Source organism: Rhineura floridana, chromosome 5 (assembly GCF_030035675.1).
Source record: "Rhineura floridana isolate rRhiFlo1 chromosome 5, rRhiFlo1.hap2, whole genome shotgun sequence".
NCBI classification, from domain to species: domain Eukaryota; kingdom Metazoa; phylum Chordata; class Lepidosauria; order Squamata; family Rhineuridae; genus Rhineura; species Rhineura floridana.
The window spans coordinates 138,206,462-138,224,260 of record NC_084484.1 but is presented as its reverse complement, the minus strand read 5'-3'; the positions used below and the strand labels follow the sequence as shown (position 1 = coordinate 138,224,260).

Here is a 17,799-nt window from a genome sequence, read left to right as displayed (position 1 = left end):
AGTGTTATGAGAGAGGGAGAAAAACTTTCCTTATAGGGGAGTCATTCCATCCCCTTGATCATCTTGGTTGCCTTTTTCTTTTAACTTTTCCAACTTTATACTATCCTTTTTGAGGTGAGGTGGAATACACGGTATTCCAACTGTGCTTGCAGCATATATTTGTATAATGGCATTATGATATCACCAGTTTTATTTTCAACAACTTTCCTAATGATCCCTAGCATGGAATTTGCCTTTTTCACAGCCGCTGCACATGGAGTCGACATCTTCATCGAGCTATCCATGACGAACCCAAGGTCTCATTCCTGGTCAGTCACTGACAGTTCAGACCCCATGAGTGTACATGTGGATTTTTTTCCCCCTGACATGCATCACTTTACACTTGCTCACATTAAATTGCATTTGCCATTTTACCACCCATTCACTGTCTGGAGAGTCCTTTTTGAGCTCTTCACAATCTCTTTTTGTTTTAACAAACTGAGCAATTTACTGTCATTAGCAAACTTGGCCACCTCCCTGCTCACCCCTAAGTCTATATCATTTATGAATAAATTAAAAAGCACAGGGCCCAATACCAATTTTTGGGGGACTCCACTTTCTACATCCTGCCGTTGGGAGAGCTGTCCATTTATTACTACTTTCTGCTCCTGCTACTTATCCAGTTCCTGAACCACAAGAGGACTTCCCCTCTTATTCTATGTATGCTAAGCTTACTCAGGAGTCTTTGGTATGGTGCCTTGTCAAAAGCTTTTTGAAGTCCAAGTATACCATGTTAACTGGATCACCTCTCTCTATATGCTAGCTGACATTCTCACAGAACTCCAATAGGCTGGTGGGACAAGACCTATGTTTGCAGAAACCATGCTGGTTCTGCTTCAGCAAGGCTTGTTCTTCTATATGCTTGGTTATTTTATTTTTAACAATACTTTCTATCAGTTTTCCCAGGACAGATGTTAAGCTAACTGGCCTTTAATTTCCAGGATCTCCCCACAATCCCTTTTTAAAGATTGGTGTTACATTGGCCACTTTCCAGTCCTGAGGTATGGAAACAGATCTGAGGGACACGTTACATGTTTTGTTAGAAGACCAGCTATTTCACATTTGAGTTCTTTGAGAACTCTTGGGTGGATGCCATCTAGACCCGGTGATTTCTCAGTTTTCATTTTATCTTTTAAGCATAGAACTTCATCTCCCATCACCACTATCTGCCTCAGTTCCTCAGACTCCCTTTCTGCCCTGTATCCTGTACTGTGAAGACAGATGCCAAGAATTATTTAGCTTCACTGCAATCTCCTTATCCTGCTTTGGCACAGCTTTGACTCACTTGTCCTCAAAGGTCCAATTGCCTCCCTAGATGGTCTCCTGCTTTGAATATATTTAAATAATTTTTTGTTGGTTTTTATGCTTTTAGCAATGTGCTCCTCAAATTCCTTTTTTAGCATTCCCTATTGTCTTTTTGCATTTCTTTTGCCAGAGTTTGTGTTCCTTTTTATTTTCTTCATTCGAACAAGACTTCCATTTTTTGAAGGAAGGCCTTCTTGCCTTTAATAGCTTCTTTGACTCTGCTCGTCCACGCTGGCATCCTCTTGGCCCTGGTGGTACCTTTCCTGATTTTCAGTCTACAGTTGAGCTTCTAATATTGTGTTTTTAAACAATTCCCAAGCATTTTGAAGTTATTTGACCTTCTTGACTCTGTTCAACTTCCTTTATAACAATCCCCTCATTTTTGGTAAATTTGCTCTTTTGAAGTCAAATGTGATCTTGTTGGATTTTCTTGGCAATTGGCCATTTACATGTATGTTTAATTTAATAGCTCTATGATCGCTGCTCCCATTTGGTTCAACAACACTTACATCTTGCACCACGCCTTGGGCGCCACTTAAGATTAAGTCCAGGGTTGCCATCCCTCTGGTTGGTTCCATGACCAACTGCACAGTCGTTTGGGCTATCTAGAAATTTTAATTTGTCATGACTGGAACACATATGTAACCAGTCTATGTCACGGTAGTTGATGTTATTGGACTCCAGATCCCATAATCCCTGGCCATTAGCCATGCTGGCTGGGGCTGATGTGAGTTGTAGTCTGACAACATCTGGAAGGCCACAGGTTGGTCACCCCTGCTATACACAGCTACTTGGCTGTGCCTCTTTTTACTTTGCGGGGATTACTTCTGTGTAGACATGTAAGTGTAATAAATACGTACTTTTCAATGGGATCTTAGCATCCATTTCTCTTAGGCTTCCTTTTTAATCTTAGCTAGTGGCAATGACAGTGAGTTCTGTGGAAATTATTTTGGATATCTGCAAAAGAAGGAATAATAGGATTAAAGTTACTGTCTGCTTTTAGGTTGTTGTTTTAATGTGTTTGTTATAACTGGTTTTAATCTTATTGTTGTTAAGTCTCTTTGGGTTGCTTTGCAAGGAAAATGACTAATAATTTTTTTTTCTATAACAACAACAACAGCAACAACACGATCACCTGAAAGATTGTGGTATCATCCTTCTAATATTAAGCAGATGTCTCTGGCAGATTTCCCCCCTTAAATCTACTGCTAAAGTGAATAGAGGGATTATTTCCATGTTAATGTGGTCTGCCACTTGGTTTATAGATTCTATGTGACACATTTAATGATTTTGTTTTTCTGTTCACATATCTTGGTTAGTATTTGATTTAGTTCCTTTGCAAATTGTCTGGCACTGCTTGCAGTTGCCACATATCTTTTCATTAGATATGATCTCAATATATACTGACATCCTTTCCCTCCTGTAATCTACAGCGTTATTAAGCACAGTTCACTGTAAGTGCATTTGGTCATGTTGAATTATGTCTCAGTGCTGGTCCAGTTTTATGTGGTTCCTGATACATAAAGTGAAGCAGCAAAAAGTGAAGCTATCCTCATGCACAAGTCTCACTCATATTTAAATGATCCCAATGAAGGAGATCATTTCTGGTTGACTGCACCCAGTGCATCAGTGCCATACTAAGCATTTAGTGGCAAATCTAGGGAATCCAGGCTACAGGGAGCCAATCTGCAGAAGAGATGTAGACAGCCAGGGTTGTTTTGCTTCCTCTGTCTACTCTTTTTTCCCAGTATACCCCTTTGAGCCACTTTGTTCCCAGTGGGGAAAAGAAAACAAAAAGTGGGGGAAAGAGTCTGGGGGAGCATTGCAGGAGGAGAGTGGTGCAAGGGAAGAATGGGTAAAACACACTCCACCAATACTTCTTTCCTGCAAAGGGGCCCCACTGTGGAGGGAGAAGTGATAGCCTGGGCTCCCACATCTGTGTTTGCTGCCAATATTCAGCAGTGCAGTGAGGATTTCAGGATATCTGCCTTGAAGCAAAGCTTTTGAAGAGGATTGCAAACTACTTTATTGTTTGTTGCTTTATTTTTTTTCCTGTTAGGAATGTTCTATTTCTTGTAGACTAAATCTTGACTTTGATTGCCTCACCAACTGACTGCAAGTGCTTCCTGTATTACATGGGATCATCTTGCCTATACTATACTATACTATACTATACTATACTATACTATACTATACTATACTATACTATACTATACTATACTATACTATACTATACTATACTATACTCTTTGTTTTTCTAGGACTCTACCTACAGCCAGCAGCTGATTATCCCTAGTACAGGATTACCTTTGAAAACAAAAGTTTTTGCAGCTGTGAGAGCAACAAATCTTGATGGCAGGTATGTTTTTTTTCTTCTTAACATAACCTATGTCCCTAGACACTCTTCTGCACAAGATTCTTGGAATATAAGGAGATATGAACCTATGAAGCTGTCCTATACTAAGTCAGACCATTTGTCCATCTCTCTTGGAAGCAGCACACAAGGGTCTCAGGCACGTTCTCCCCCCCTCTAATTCCTTAACTGGAGATGTCAGAAATCGAACATGGGGCATTCTGCATTCCACTTATGTCCAAGTGTATGAAGGATCTGAGGACATGGATTTCATGGTTTTCCAGGAGTATTTGTGAAATAGGAACCCTAGGTTTTTATCCAATGTTCTGTTAGTGCAAGTATTTGCGATTGTGCAATGGAACTTTCCCCCTGTCCTCCCCCTGTGTGCCCCCTAAGTCAGTTATAGGGGTTCCCCAACCCTCTGGAGAAGATTTTGGGAGGGTGCAAGGTGTGTGGGAGGAGAAGAGGGAAAGTTCTGTTGTGTAAGTGTAAATCCTTGCACTAACAGAACATGTGTTTTGGATACTGCCCCTAGTAACCTACCATAATGATTTCCAAGCAATAAGGAAATGGTGCTTTCTGCCTTGAACCTTAGAGACAGAACTGTTGGCCTGTGTGCGTTGTTGTGTGAAACAGCATACATTACGTTGGAGTTAAGTTGAGCAAGAAACTTCTTCAGAGCATGTTAAGAGTCTTTATTGAAAGACATTAAGGCCAGAGGCTTAAGAGTAAATACATGTAGAGATTCTTCAGTCACCCCCCTTCTGGTACATCTCTCTCCATAGATAAACACAAAAACACAGCCTCTCAGCTCAGAGGCATAATTCAGAAGAAGACAACACATAGACTCCGTTAGAACTTTCCCAGTCGCTATCAGATGGCTACCATAGCAACGGCCCTGGCCGTCCGTTCCCAGACAGGGCATAGACATAACTCCCCCTTAACCACAGTTATGTCTTCACACTTGCAGGCTTCATGGAAAACTACTAGAGACAGTAATGCCTACTGGTCACCAGCCCAACAAGAACATGGCATAAAGAATATCTAGAGTACTATAAAATCTATACTGAGTTGTGATTATTGCGATGAAGTCTTACCAAACAGTCTATGTGTGAAATAGGATAAGAGGCGGAGCTGCTTTGCTGGCATATACTTTCATATAGTTATACACTGCTTAATGTTAGAACAGTCCTCTGAGTGTTTTACAAAGGATAACACACATTCAGTCATATGACAGAAACTAAAATACAACAAAACTATATAATGCAATAAAATCCTAACAAGGCAAAAACACAGCAGCACACTTTTTTAAAAAATCACAAGACTTTGGGGAAGCCTGTCAAAACTGATGAGTTTTCAATTTTTGCTTCAAGCTCATCACATTTGATACCTCCCATACTACAAGAAGGAGGGTGTTCCAGAGGGTTGGTGCTACCACAGAGAAGGCCTGCTTTTGAGAAATCATTAAACAACAATTTGCTAATGAAGGAATTGTTAGAACAGCCTCCTCTGGAGACCTTATGGTTCAGCTAGATATATAATGGGGTAGGTAGCTAGCTAAGTATCCTGGCCCTGGGTTGTTTTGAGCCTTATACATCATCAATCAAACCTTGAACATGGCCTGGTAGCTAATTGGCAGCCAGTGCAATTGTGTTAGCAATGGGATTCATACATAGCTGGGTACTCCAGTTAGCATCCTAGCTGCTGAAATCTATACCAGTTGTAGCTTCTAGAGTAAGCACAAGGGCAGCTCCTTTTTTCTCTGAATTCACACACAATCCCTTCCCTAGTAGCAAGGCTAGCTATAACAGTAGTGACTGACGTAAGTGTCCTCTACCATTGATGAGGGCAGCTTGCACACAATTTTTGTGGTCCTATCTCTTTTTCTGCTCTTTTAGATGTGGCATCTCCACAGGAGCTATTGTATGTTATGCCACACCCTAATAACAGCCATTTTGTGACTGGCACCCACAGCACCTTCTCAAAATTCTGTACGTGTGCTGTGATCCAATAAGGTTGGTGACCCCTGCTGTAGGGGAAAGTCCAACAATTTCTGTCTTGTTCCAGGAACTCTTACCACAAAATATGACAGTGGTTCTTCAATGATTCTGTCCCACCTAAAATAACACAATGTGATAGGCTCCTTTGCTTCCTGAAAAGTCGCTTTCCTCTGATTGTGCCTTTAAAGCTTTACATGTTACTGTCTCTTAACAGTCTCACCTAGAACTGTGTGGAATTGTTCTTTTAAAAAGAAAAAAGTGCACTCTTTTTCTGAATAGAAATGTATTTACTCTTTCTTACAGGAAAAACAATTTTATACAGTATTCATATTCTTTACAAAACTTGATAGAAGAAAAATGCCGTCAAATTTTAAGCTGTATATATATGTGTAGTCTAAATGATGAGAACTGCCTCTATTCTCTTCACAAGGAGAGGCTGCTCAAGAGAGCCAGCCTCTGTCTCCTCAGGATGCCCAAGCTACAGGCAAAAGCTGCAGAGTACTTCATTGTTGATTTAACTTATGTATATCCGACTGGGAAGTACAGCACATAAGTAATATATATTTTATAGTACTTTTATACTGTAAGTAGCCTTGAGGGTATTTTTAGTAGTAGGTGTCTAAGAAATTTAATAAATAAATAATAATAATAATAATACAAATGGGGTCCTAAGAGGAGATGAGTATGGAAGAAGGAAATATAGTCTATGAGTTGATGTGTTCAGTGAAAAAATGGGACTGAAGGAGATTAGCCCTGTTAACATATTCAACTAAACAGGAGAGAGAACAATTTCACCTGTTTGTGATTATGTTTTCCCAGGAAAGGTGAATGTGTGATTTTTCTGTCTCAGGTGCCAAAATAACTTGGTTAGCCTTAGGTATTATGCACATTGACTTGTGGAGGGGGCACCATATGTTCATTCACCTTAGGCAGTAAAATGTCTTGGGTTGGGCCACTTGATCTTAGGCCAGTGATTTAGATTGTGGGGTTGGACTCCTCGTGCCATCCAGCACTGAATATTGTAGATGAAGCAGTTTAGGTGACTTCTGGTGGGTGGGTAGGACTTGCTGATTGCTCAGGTAGTTACACTCAGTAAAACAAGCTTTGGATTTTTCCTCCTCCATTTTACATTACTATTCAATGATCACTAAATGCAGAAGCCTCAGATTAGAAAAGAAGGAAATACAGATTCTGGCTAAATGATCTCATGAAGTATGAAATGAGAGCAAATCAATGACAAGTAGCATTTCATGACTATATTGTCTATACCATTTACGGTGAGCCTGTAGCTTTGCATCAGTTGTACCTATTGTTCAGCAGTATCAGTAATGCAGAAAAAAATGATTTGTTTCACTAAAGGCACTGCAATTTTATTCATCCTTTGAATAATAATAGAAGACGATGGCACATATTAAAGTTAACAGCCAGCACTTTCAATACATGTGAATATACTGAATCTCAAGAAATGTTTTAACAGTTAATTATCTTTGACTGCACAGATGGAATGTTTTGATGGACTACTGTTATACTACTCCATATGGAAATCCAAATGATGACCTGCGATATGATCTCTTCTTTAGGTAGATGCTTTTCTCAATATAGCATTTTGTCTACAACACTGTAAGGGTGGATTAATATAAAATATATTGATTATTTTTGAAGTAAACTTGGAAGCTCTGTTTTTTTTTTTTTTTAAGTGTAATGTTACCTTACAGTGGTGAAATAGATAATGGCTCAAGCCATAAGAAACCCTATCAGAAGAAGTGAACCCTAAGAAATCAATGCAAATATATTCATGTAAATGGTGGCTATATTTAGTGGCTATCAGCTGAGGCCATCCAAGTCTACATGGCTCTTTCAGTAAATATATACTAAAAATATAGTCCCAAATGTGTTTACTGTGAAATGGGAGCCCACACAGATGACTCAACTATGTTGGGGGGGACACACTCAGTAGGGTGATACTGTTGACCAAGCTACACCAAGGTCTCCCCATGTCATTTACTAGTTATTTGTAGTCTTCCTGAGTTACATTGTCATCAAACTTACATCCCAAGAAATATGTATATGATGTGGTAGTTTCAGAATAGCTATTCACCATGCTGGCAATCCACATGGTAGAGAATAATATTTAACTCACTACATATGTTGATTTAGACACATGTAGCATGTATATATAATGGTGTGAAAAGGCTGCATGTGATTGGGATGATTCATACAGGAAAGGCAATTAAATATGAGGTCATATCCCATAGATCACTGAGATGCAGAATGACTTTCAGTGGTAGCCACCACGGTTAAACAACAAGAAAGCTAACTTAAAGACTTGTTTTCACAGGAATGTGTTCTGTGGAGAGGCTATCATCCTTAGGATTTAAAAGAGCTCTAGTTTTATTTATTTATTAACAAAATTTATACATCGATTGTAAAAAAAAAGCTCTAAGTCATTTACAAAAAAAGTTCATGGAACAGTAAAAACAAGAAAAAACTTAGGGCTGCAATACTAAACATATTTATCAGAAAAAGGCTCATTGGGATTATTTCTGAGTAAACATGATTTAGCATCGTGAAATGTATACACGTTTGCTTCTTTGATCTTTTAACATAGAATTATGGTCTGGAGAAAATGGTACCCTAGGTGAAGAGCAGGTTCAGGACCCCACCCATTTGTTTAACATTTAAATACCTTATTTTTAAATTGCATTTGTAACCTGTTGCATGACACTGATACATGATTTATCCTCATCATTTAAGACAACACGTTGGCATCCATGGTCACTCAAAATCACTCGCACACGTTGCTTGTTGAAAGGACACTGCTGTCGTCAATGGTACTGTATATGAAAAACACACACATATGTTAATACAGAGCTGGCCATGCAGGTGCGTGGCACCAATTTAACAAATGAAGATAAATGGTTTGGTGTACTCTTTTATTTCATCTGTTGGGCCCATGACAAGCATCCTTTGAGTCTATCACCTCCACACACCCAGAGCCCAGATGGTTGCTTGAGTCGTCCGCCTCTATATCTGAGTTCTGGTCCTTGACATCTGCTGCTATGCCTGAAACAAGAGAGCTGTCCTAATTTGTAGTACAAACAAGAGGACTGTATCCAAAAGTACCAGAGGAGACTAGTTTGGCAGGAAAACTGGGTAACAAGAAGAATAGGAACAGGAGCTAGAATCAAAAGCCATGACCGAAAGCTTAACCTGTTGCTCAGACAAGAGACAGACACTGACAGGGAAGTTTTTACAGATACCTTGAGGTTAGCAGGAAGGAATGAAATATGAGGATGAGTGATTGAACAGGTCTTCTTTTGATCTGAGGTGCAATGTCAAAGCAAATCGTCTCATATGACAGGGATAAATCATATGCAAATTGTACATTAAAATAATGAAATGGGCTACAAATCCAAATTTTAAAAATAAGATATTCAAAAGCTGAGCAATGGTATTTTTATTATTTTTACTTCATTACTATTTTGTTGATATCCTCCTTCCATCATGAAACTCAAAGCCCTGTTCAAAGGTTATCAGATTGTCTCCCATCTAGGCATTGACCAGAATCAGTCCATTTCTGGGGCTGGAAGGGTGGCTGCATCACTCACGCAGGGGAGTGCCAAAGATTTCTGACACCTTTTCTGCATTTAGTAGTGTTCATGGTGCTTGACTCTTTTTCTTTGAGACTCTGCCCTCTTGGGAACTCCTGTTTCAATCTTTTCCTTCAGCTGTGACAAGGACCCTCAGACAACTATCATTGAAAATGGCAAGAGTCAGATGGGCCGGTTTTCTTTTGAGGTGTTCCGCTTCGTGAAGCACAAGAACCAGAAAATGTCCACAGTTTTTCTTCATTGTGTGACAAAGCTGTGCAGAGCTGATGACTGCCCCTTTCTTGCTCCTGTAGGTTTTGGAATCTTTTGGTAATGCTGCAGTTGGAGCTAAACTTGGAAGGTTTTGCACTGTGTAAAGACAAGCAATGCAAACATTGACTGTCCTCAGTGACATATAATGCAGTGGTTCCCAAACATTTCCCCCCAAGGACTACTTGAAAATTGCTGATGGTTGGACCACTTAATGATTTTTCTGCCTGTTGTAGCAATTGTAATGACTGTGTAAGATGCTGTATGATTTTTAAAAATTATACTTCTATTGCTTCTTGTATTTCTTACATTGTATTTTATAGTATTACAATTTGCATTCCATAGAATTCAAATTGTAACAATAAAATACAAGATAAGAAGTAAAAGAAGCAATAGAAATACAATTAAAATGAATATGAATATTTAATACAGATATGCTATGAATCACCTGAATGAAGGCTTCCAGATAAAAAATACATATAATTAAAAACATACAAAGTCTACATTAAAATAAGATTAAACTATTTCCAATATTAAAACCATACACACATATAGCTAAAAAAGTTCATACTAGTTTAAAAATGATATAATAGACATTAGCAATGCAGCACCCTTCACACCCTATCCTTAGCCTTCAATTCCAAAGGCTTGTTGGAATAGGAAGGTCTTTGCTTGTTGGCGGAAGGACTGCAAAGAGGGGGTCATTCTTACCTTCCTAGGAAGGGAATTCCAAAGCCTAGGGGCAGCCACTGAGAAGGCCCTCTCACGCATCCCCACTAGTCGTACTTGAGAAGATGTGGGTATTGAGAGAAGGGCCTCTCCTGAGGATCTCAGGGCCCAGGCAGGCTCATACAGGGAGATACGGTCTGATAAATAGCCTGGACCTAAGCCGTATAGGGCTTTATAGGTCAACACCAGCACTTTGAATTGTGTCCGGAAACAGACTGGCAACCAGTGGAGCTTTTTTAACAGGGGTGTAGTACGGTCCCTGTAACCAGCCCCAGTTAACATTCTGGCTGCAGCACGTTGTACCAACTGAAGTTTCCGAACAGTCTTCAGAGGCAGCCCCATGTAGAGCGCATTACAGTGATCTAAACAGGATGTAACTAAGGCATGTGTCACCGTGGCCAGATCAGACAGCTCAAGGAATGGGCGCAGTTGGCGCACTAATCTTAATTGTGCAAAAGCACTCCTGGCCACTGCAGAAACCTGGGACCCCAGATTTAATGCTGAGTCCAGGAGCACACCCAAACTGCGAACCTGTGTCTTCATGGGGAGTGTAACCCCATCCAGCACAGGCTGTATCCCTATTCCCTGATTTGCCTTACGACTGACCAGGAGCCCCTCTGTCTTGTCTGGATTAAGCTTCAATTTGTTCACCCTCATCCAGTCCACCACTGACACCAGACACTGGTTTAAAACCAAGACAGCTTCCTTGGAATTAGGTGGAAAGGAGACATGGAGTTGGGTGTCATCAGCATACTGATGGCACCAAACCCCCAACCCCCGGACAACCTCTCCCAGCGGTTTCATGTAGATGTTAAATAGCATAGGGGATAAAACTGAGCCCTGAGGGACCCCACAGGTCAATGGCCAAGGGGTCAAACAGGAATCCCCCAGCACCACTTTCTGGGTTCGTCCCTCCAGGAAGGAATGGAGCCACTGCAAAACAGTGCCCCCAAGTCCCATCCCAGCAAGGCGGCCCAGAAGAATACCATGGTCGATGGTATCAAAAGCCGCTGAGAGGTCCAGCAGAACCAACAGGGATACACTCCCCCTGTCCAGTTCTCTGCGTAGGTCATCCACCAAGGCGACCAAAGCCGTCTCCGTCCCATAACCAGGCCTAAAACCAGATTGAAATGGATCCAGATAATCTGTTTCATCCAAGAATCCCTGGAGCTGGGAGGCCACCACACGCTCTATTACCTTACCCAAAAATGGAATATTGGACACTGGCCGGTAATTATCCATTATGGAGGGGTCCAGGGAGGCATTTTTAAACAAAGGCCTTACAACTGCCTCCTTTAAGCAACCTGGAACTCTGCCTTGGTGTAAGGAGGCATTAACCGCTCCCCCCGCCCACTCAGCCAGTCCCTCTCTGGCACTTTTTATAAGCCAGGAAGGGCAAGGGTCTAGCAGACATGTGGTGGTTCTCACCTCTCCAAGGATCCTGTCCACATCCTCGGGCTGTACAAATTGAAAAGAATCCATCATTATTGGACAGACAGGAGCCAAAGTTACATCCCCTGAGACTGTATCAATTATAGCGTCTAAGTCGGAATGAATCTGAGCGACTTTATCTGCAAAGTGCTGTGCAAACTCTTGACAGCGGGCTGTTGAGTGATCTATATTACCCTCTCGGGGGCCAGAATGCAATTCATGCCATCTCCAAGAGATTACATATGTAGAGTACTACATATGTAGGATAGAATATAATCAGCTCAAGCAGTAGTTAACCTACCTTTCCATGGTGATTTCCCCTCTGCCAATGTACTTCACTTATGTGGCAGAAAGGATAGGTCTGTTATAAATTATCAGGTTTACATTGTCAAGCAATCATGATAGCTGAAATAATAATCCAGAGGGAATCACAGTAAATAACAAGTTCACTTTCACATCAAGCTTAGAGTGAGCAGAACTTTGTCTAAACAAGTTCTACTCATGACAGGATTTGGAAACTACATACAAAATCCTGATGAATCTAATCAAATCACATCAAATCAAATATAAAGGTTGGTATCCAAAGATCAGCTAGGAGAACTGCATTCATGAAACAGGGAGCTCTTGTTCACACAAATGGAAGAGTGGAGGTGATTTTCATTTACACCCTCTTTATCACTCCTGCTCCCCTCTGAAAACTTCCTTCAGAGGAATGGGGGAAGGGAGCAGCATGGAAGTTGGCATGGGGGCTTTCAAGGAGAAAGGGTGATCAGCAAAAATCATCTTCCCCTCCTTTTCATGGAAGCCTCTGCTGGATCAAAGCATCTCCATTTGCAGAAGGGCTTTGCTAGTTCCAAGCCACTGTGTTCTAGGCATTATGTATTAAATAACACCAGTTCTGAATATATAAAGCAAACAGGCATGAACAAGATTCCACTCAGGGAGTATTTAAATAAAATCATAGTATCATTTTCAATACAACCCTGAAATAACCTGTATTTAAAAAGTCAATACAAGATGAAAATCGTTCTCTGTCCGCTCTGAAATCATTGTTTTGATTGACTTTCCAGATCTGCAGTAACAGAAAAAAAAGAGATGCAGCAAAGAGAACCACTTGGAGCCCTCAGAGTACATCCGGAAGTGCTGTAATCTCTGCTGGCCCCATCATTACTAGGACTGGTAGGGATGATAATATCATTGCATGATTTCAAAAATACACCCAAACATTTTTGTGTTAATAGCCATAATTTTCAGTGGGTGACACCCAACTAAATCATACTCGCAGAAGATAAACTGAAAATAGTAGGTCCACCCTGAGTATGACTAATGTTGGATATCACCCAGTGACTTTAAGGAAAGCCTGTTTAAATAATATAGATATTTGTTTTATTGCCATTTTTAGAATGTCAGGATTTTTTGCACATCAAAACGAAACATGAAATTTGAAATAAAAATATAAACACAACTTGTAGATTGAATCTACCATGTTTGAAATTTACTGTTGATTGCAAAAGTTCCATGTCTGAAGTGGATGTTTGGCATATGATAACTCATTTATTCATTTTTCTATTTCTTCTTTATCTGTCGTTTTCATAGAATCATAGTATAGTAGAATTGGAAGGGGCCTATAAGGCAGTCGAGTCCAACCCCCTCTTCAATGCAGAAATCCAAATTAATTCAAGTTTGATTGGTTGATGCCAGGGCTTTCTTGTGACAGTACTCATTGGTACAGTGTACCAGCACCTCTTTTTTGCTGCCTATAGGAGCCATTTTGTACTGGCACCCATGGCACTTCATTTTTACAAAAAAGAAAAGAAAAGAGCACCAGTTGATGCAGTTTATGTATTCTCCCCCTTACAAAACTTAAAAAATGAAGGTACTGATTAGAATCAAGTATTCTTTGAGTCACAATCTCTTAAACAGGAAGAATGGAAGGAAAAATAGGAAAATATTTTTGATCTACAGTCATCCATTGTGTTTGTTCTGTGGGAGGACAGAAAATATCTTGCAATCACTGCTTCAAAATGGGGTTGAGAGAGTGCATCATTTCCTGGGTTATCAATTTCAAATTGATTCAATCCCCCAGGGTAAGGAAGGGTAAGATTTAGACTGAGGGCCAAATTAGATGCAATGGTTGTCACATAGTTTAGTTCTCCTTATGTATTTTTTTTTTAACCAATAGCTGGTACAGGGCCCCCAGAGTCAGATCAGGACCGCGGTGGTGGTGGGGAGAGGCTTTCACTCTTGCCGCTACTATGCTTCTCCTCAAAATTGGACTCCCCATGCAATGAGAGAAAAACTCCCATTGACTGATGAGAGCTTTTCTCCCATTGTGAATAGCTAGCATGAGGAGTCTAATTCTGATCAGGAGCACAGTGGGGGCAAAAGGGTTAAAGCCCCTCTTCACCCAGGTCACAGTTCTGATCTGGTTCTCTTACCCACTTCCTGTGGCAGCTATTGGTTAACATCAGAAGATAAGAGAGCTTGACTAGATCAGGCCTGTGGCCAACCAGATGTCTATGGTTAAAGAAAAATGCAGCTATGTAAGATACAGCTATGTGAGAAATGTCACATCTAGTTTGGCCTTGAAAGGAAAGAGATGATGGGGAAACATTCCCCATTTCAATATCACAAAAAAGGGGGAAATGAATAAAATTAAATAAAACTTTACAAATTAGTTTCAAGAAAGAACAAATTAGAAAGAATGTGAAATGGACCTTTAAAAAAATCTTGATATTAAGCTTATCCTCATGGATTTTTTAAAAAATTCCTGTCTCTTTACTTAATCTCAATAATTTCCCCAGTTCTGCTAAAAATTTAAATCCTGCACATTTATGTGTAATGCACGCGCGTGCGCGCGCGCGCGCGCACACACACACACAAATTCCAGGTTTTCTAAAGTAACTAGCATACAAGCAGATACAGTTTAAGTCTAACAAACATATAGTGACAAACTAATAACCTCAGAACAGTTTTTTAAAGTATCCTCGATTTTGTATGATTAGAACGAGGCTGTTCAAATAGAATTTTTTATTTTTATTTTTATTTTTTTATATCTATTTGTATATTTATACAGATGAGACCCCAACCAACAATTCACAGCTTGGTAAGTTGTACCAATAACTGCAAACAACTTTTTTTAAAAAGCAGCATTTGAAAGCTACCCTAGACTAATGTCTGATATATATTGCTGTATTTTCTTTATTTAGCATGAGAAAGTAAATGGTAATTGTTGAACATTCAGTTAAATTCATTGGGCCACCTTTTAAAACAAATTGTGTCCATCAAAACATATTTGATGGGTTTTTTTTTTAAAAAAAGCTGCAGTCTTCCTTATAGTACTGTGATGAGATATAGGTCAAGTTTTTATATACTGTTGCCTATCTTCCATATGAGTTTGTGAGACAAGGAGTGATTTGGGAATGTGGTTATGCTGTGGTGATAAGAAAGAAGACATTTAACAATTAAGTAGGGGCAAAATCCAGGGAAAGTTACACATTTTAATTTCCATGGATTATACTGAGGAAGAATAAGGCTACCATACTGTTAACACGTTCCTAGAAGTAAACTTCAGCGAACTCAACAGGGCTTACTTCTGTGTGGATATGCATAGGGGGATGTAAAGCACATACTTTATTTCTCACACTGGAATCAATGGGACTTAAGTGTGAATAAATGGGAACCTAAATATCTTCTGTTAGATCAGTTTCAGGACTTGTAAAGTATTTCCCTAACACCTTCCTTTTAATTTCTTATTCCTTTGTAGGCAGTCCAAATGGATCTACTTTCCAATTGAATTCAGTCACCAGTGCATTGATTTCAGGAGTAGTAATTCTAGGAATTATGAGCACATTTTTTTTCATATTCTCCCTCACCCTCCTACACAGAAAATGGTCCAGCAGTATCCCAGTTTTGAGTGGTATACGAAACTCGGTTTTCAACTAGAAGGAACAAATCATTTGGATTTTGTCTGTAGGATTGCCATGAAATGTATTCCCTTTTAATTGTCACCAGGGCAGCATTCTCCTGCTTTCAGATTCCAACTATTCTTACTTGTAGCTTTATAAATACTATTGTATATAGATAATAAGCAGTAAAGATAATGGTTGCTTTTTTTTCCATTTGTGTATGTGAGTGATCAAGTTGACATTTTGCCAATGGGATTATTGATAATCCAAATTGTTTCAAACCTCCAAGTGGTATCATAAAGCTAAAAAAATGGCTTCAGGCAAAAACCTTTCCCAAATATATTCATATTATACAAACATGTGCTATGAAGCATGTGTAGTTAATGAGCTCTTTTAAAAAGGACAACCTCTGGTTTCCCCCCCCCTCCTATTTTTGTATAATATATGTTTTATGCCAAACTATTCTGTACAAAATCTGGCACTTGAAATATAGTTTCCATTATCTATTTGGGTACAAAAAAGAATTGCAACAGTTTAAAATAATAAGTAGTTATTGTTTTAATTGCTTTGGAATGAGATCAAATGCTGCAATGGGCAATATCTGCTCTTTTCAGGTACCCTCCCATTGTACAAACAAATGGCAACAATGGGTGCGTGGCTGACTTGTGTTTAGTCTTATTTTGCAAATTTATGGCTGAACTGAAAGTGCTAATGGTTTTGTGGGATGTTTCTGGAAGTGTTGAAAACCACCCTCCTGTTTGGACATTTTGTTTGTTTGTTTGAAAGTGTTCAACTATGTATTTACATTGTCCTCTATTGCACTCTGTTTTCATTTAATTTGTTTACTCTTAATGGCATCTCACATCCAAATCCAGCTGGCTACATAGCATTGTGATGTCATCATGGTCATTACATGAACCCTGATTAGTTGGGATCACCCACTGAATAATCCAGGAAGCATTGCCCTCACTCTGAATTGATACTGTTTGCCTTCAGTGACAACAGCAACTAGGCAAGTCTGATGGTCTCTATAGTGTCATAATGTCATTATGCTCACCTCATGACTGCTGATTGGCTGGAATCACCTAATCTAACAAGGAGAAAGCAGCAGTAACAAGAAGAAAAATGGTGCTGAAGCAGCAGCAACAGTTTTGAGAAACAATGGCACTGTACAGTACTGAAAATACTCTTGCAATGAAAGCATTGTTCAGGAAATGTTTCTGTCCCTGCATTTTTTGACCTGGAAATCTAAATGCAATCCTGTTCACATTCTATTCTTCAGTTCTTTAAATTGTCAATTTCTCATTGTTAATTAATGCAGTTGTAATGTGAACATTGGATTAGAATCCAATTCTAGCCCACAAAGTGTCCATTTCTGTCTCTGCAAAAGGTGTTTTTAAAGCTTAAAATAATTAAAAGAATGCTTTAAACAGGAAGGTTCTTAGCTATTCTGTTCTTTGTGGACTTTATCTAGATGCAATAAATATTTTTTTGCTTAGTTCTAATTCTCTATCCAGGATGAAGACAAATAGTTCTTTGCCTATGCTTCAGTGACCTCTCTAAGGAATGGAATTGATATATGGGACAGGTTGACCTGAACTAGAGGAAGCACGAGAGGAAGTACCTTAAAACGTTTTTGAGACTTCAGAGACACTTTCAGCCTAATCTTTTATTTACAAAATCCTTTTATTTACAGCCTGTAGAGGAATTGTTCCTTAGGAAAATTGGAACAAATCCCGAGTCTAGTAGGCTAAGAACATAGTCTTTTCATTGCTTCAGCAAAATGATGTATTTGACTAACCTGAATGGCTCTTGTAAATTTATGGCTTCTCTTCTGAATAAGCCAGGGCTCCATAGTGAAGGCAGACCTTCAAATAGTCTTTCACAGAAGGATTACAGTGCTTATGAGAGTGGGGACAGTTCAGCGTAGACTTCCCCAGCATGGGGCACTCAATTTTTTTTTCGTACTACAACTCCCATCATCCCTGACCATTGGCTACGATGGCTGGGGCTGATGGGAGTTGTAGTCTAAAACACCTGGATGGCACCAGGTGGTTCTAGGGCTATTTGTGTCTTCATTTAGTGTTTGCCAAGTGACAACCCCCTGTAGCTTTAAAATTACCATTGAAATAGGACTAAATGGAAATAGGACTAAAAGCAGCAATGGCTTCTGC

At 39.6% G+C, this 17,799-nt stretch overlaps 1 protein-coding gene across 1 annotated transcript in view; it reads left to right on the top strand.

Moving 5' to 3' along the window:
• ZPLD1 (zona pellucida like domain containing 1) overlaps window positions 1-15,662 on the top strand; it is a 41,373-nt gene extending 25,711 nt beyond the window's left edge. Inside the window, exons 5-10 of the mRNA XM_061629539.1 lie at window positions 3,606-3,703; window positions 7,197-7,277; window positions 9,426-9,597; window positions 12,788-12,896; window positions 14,794-14,823; window positions 15,484-15,662. Coding sequence (XP_061485523.1) covers window positions 3,606-3,703; window positions 7,197-7,277; window positions 9,426-9,597; window positions 12,788-12,896; window positions 14,794-14,823; window positions 15,484-15,662 — 669 coding nt within the window. The remainder of the gene's footprint in view (window positions 1-3,605; window positions 3,704-7,196; window positions 7,278-9,425; window positions 9,598-12,787; window positions 12,897-14,793; window positions 14,824-15,483) is intronic.
• The last annotated feature ends 2,137 nt before the right edge of the window (window positions 15,663-17,799 follow it).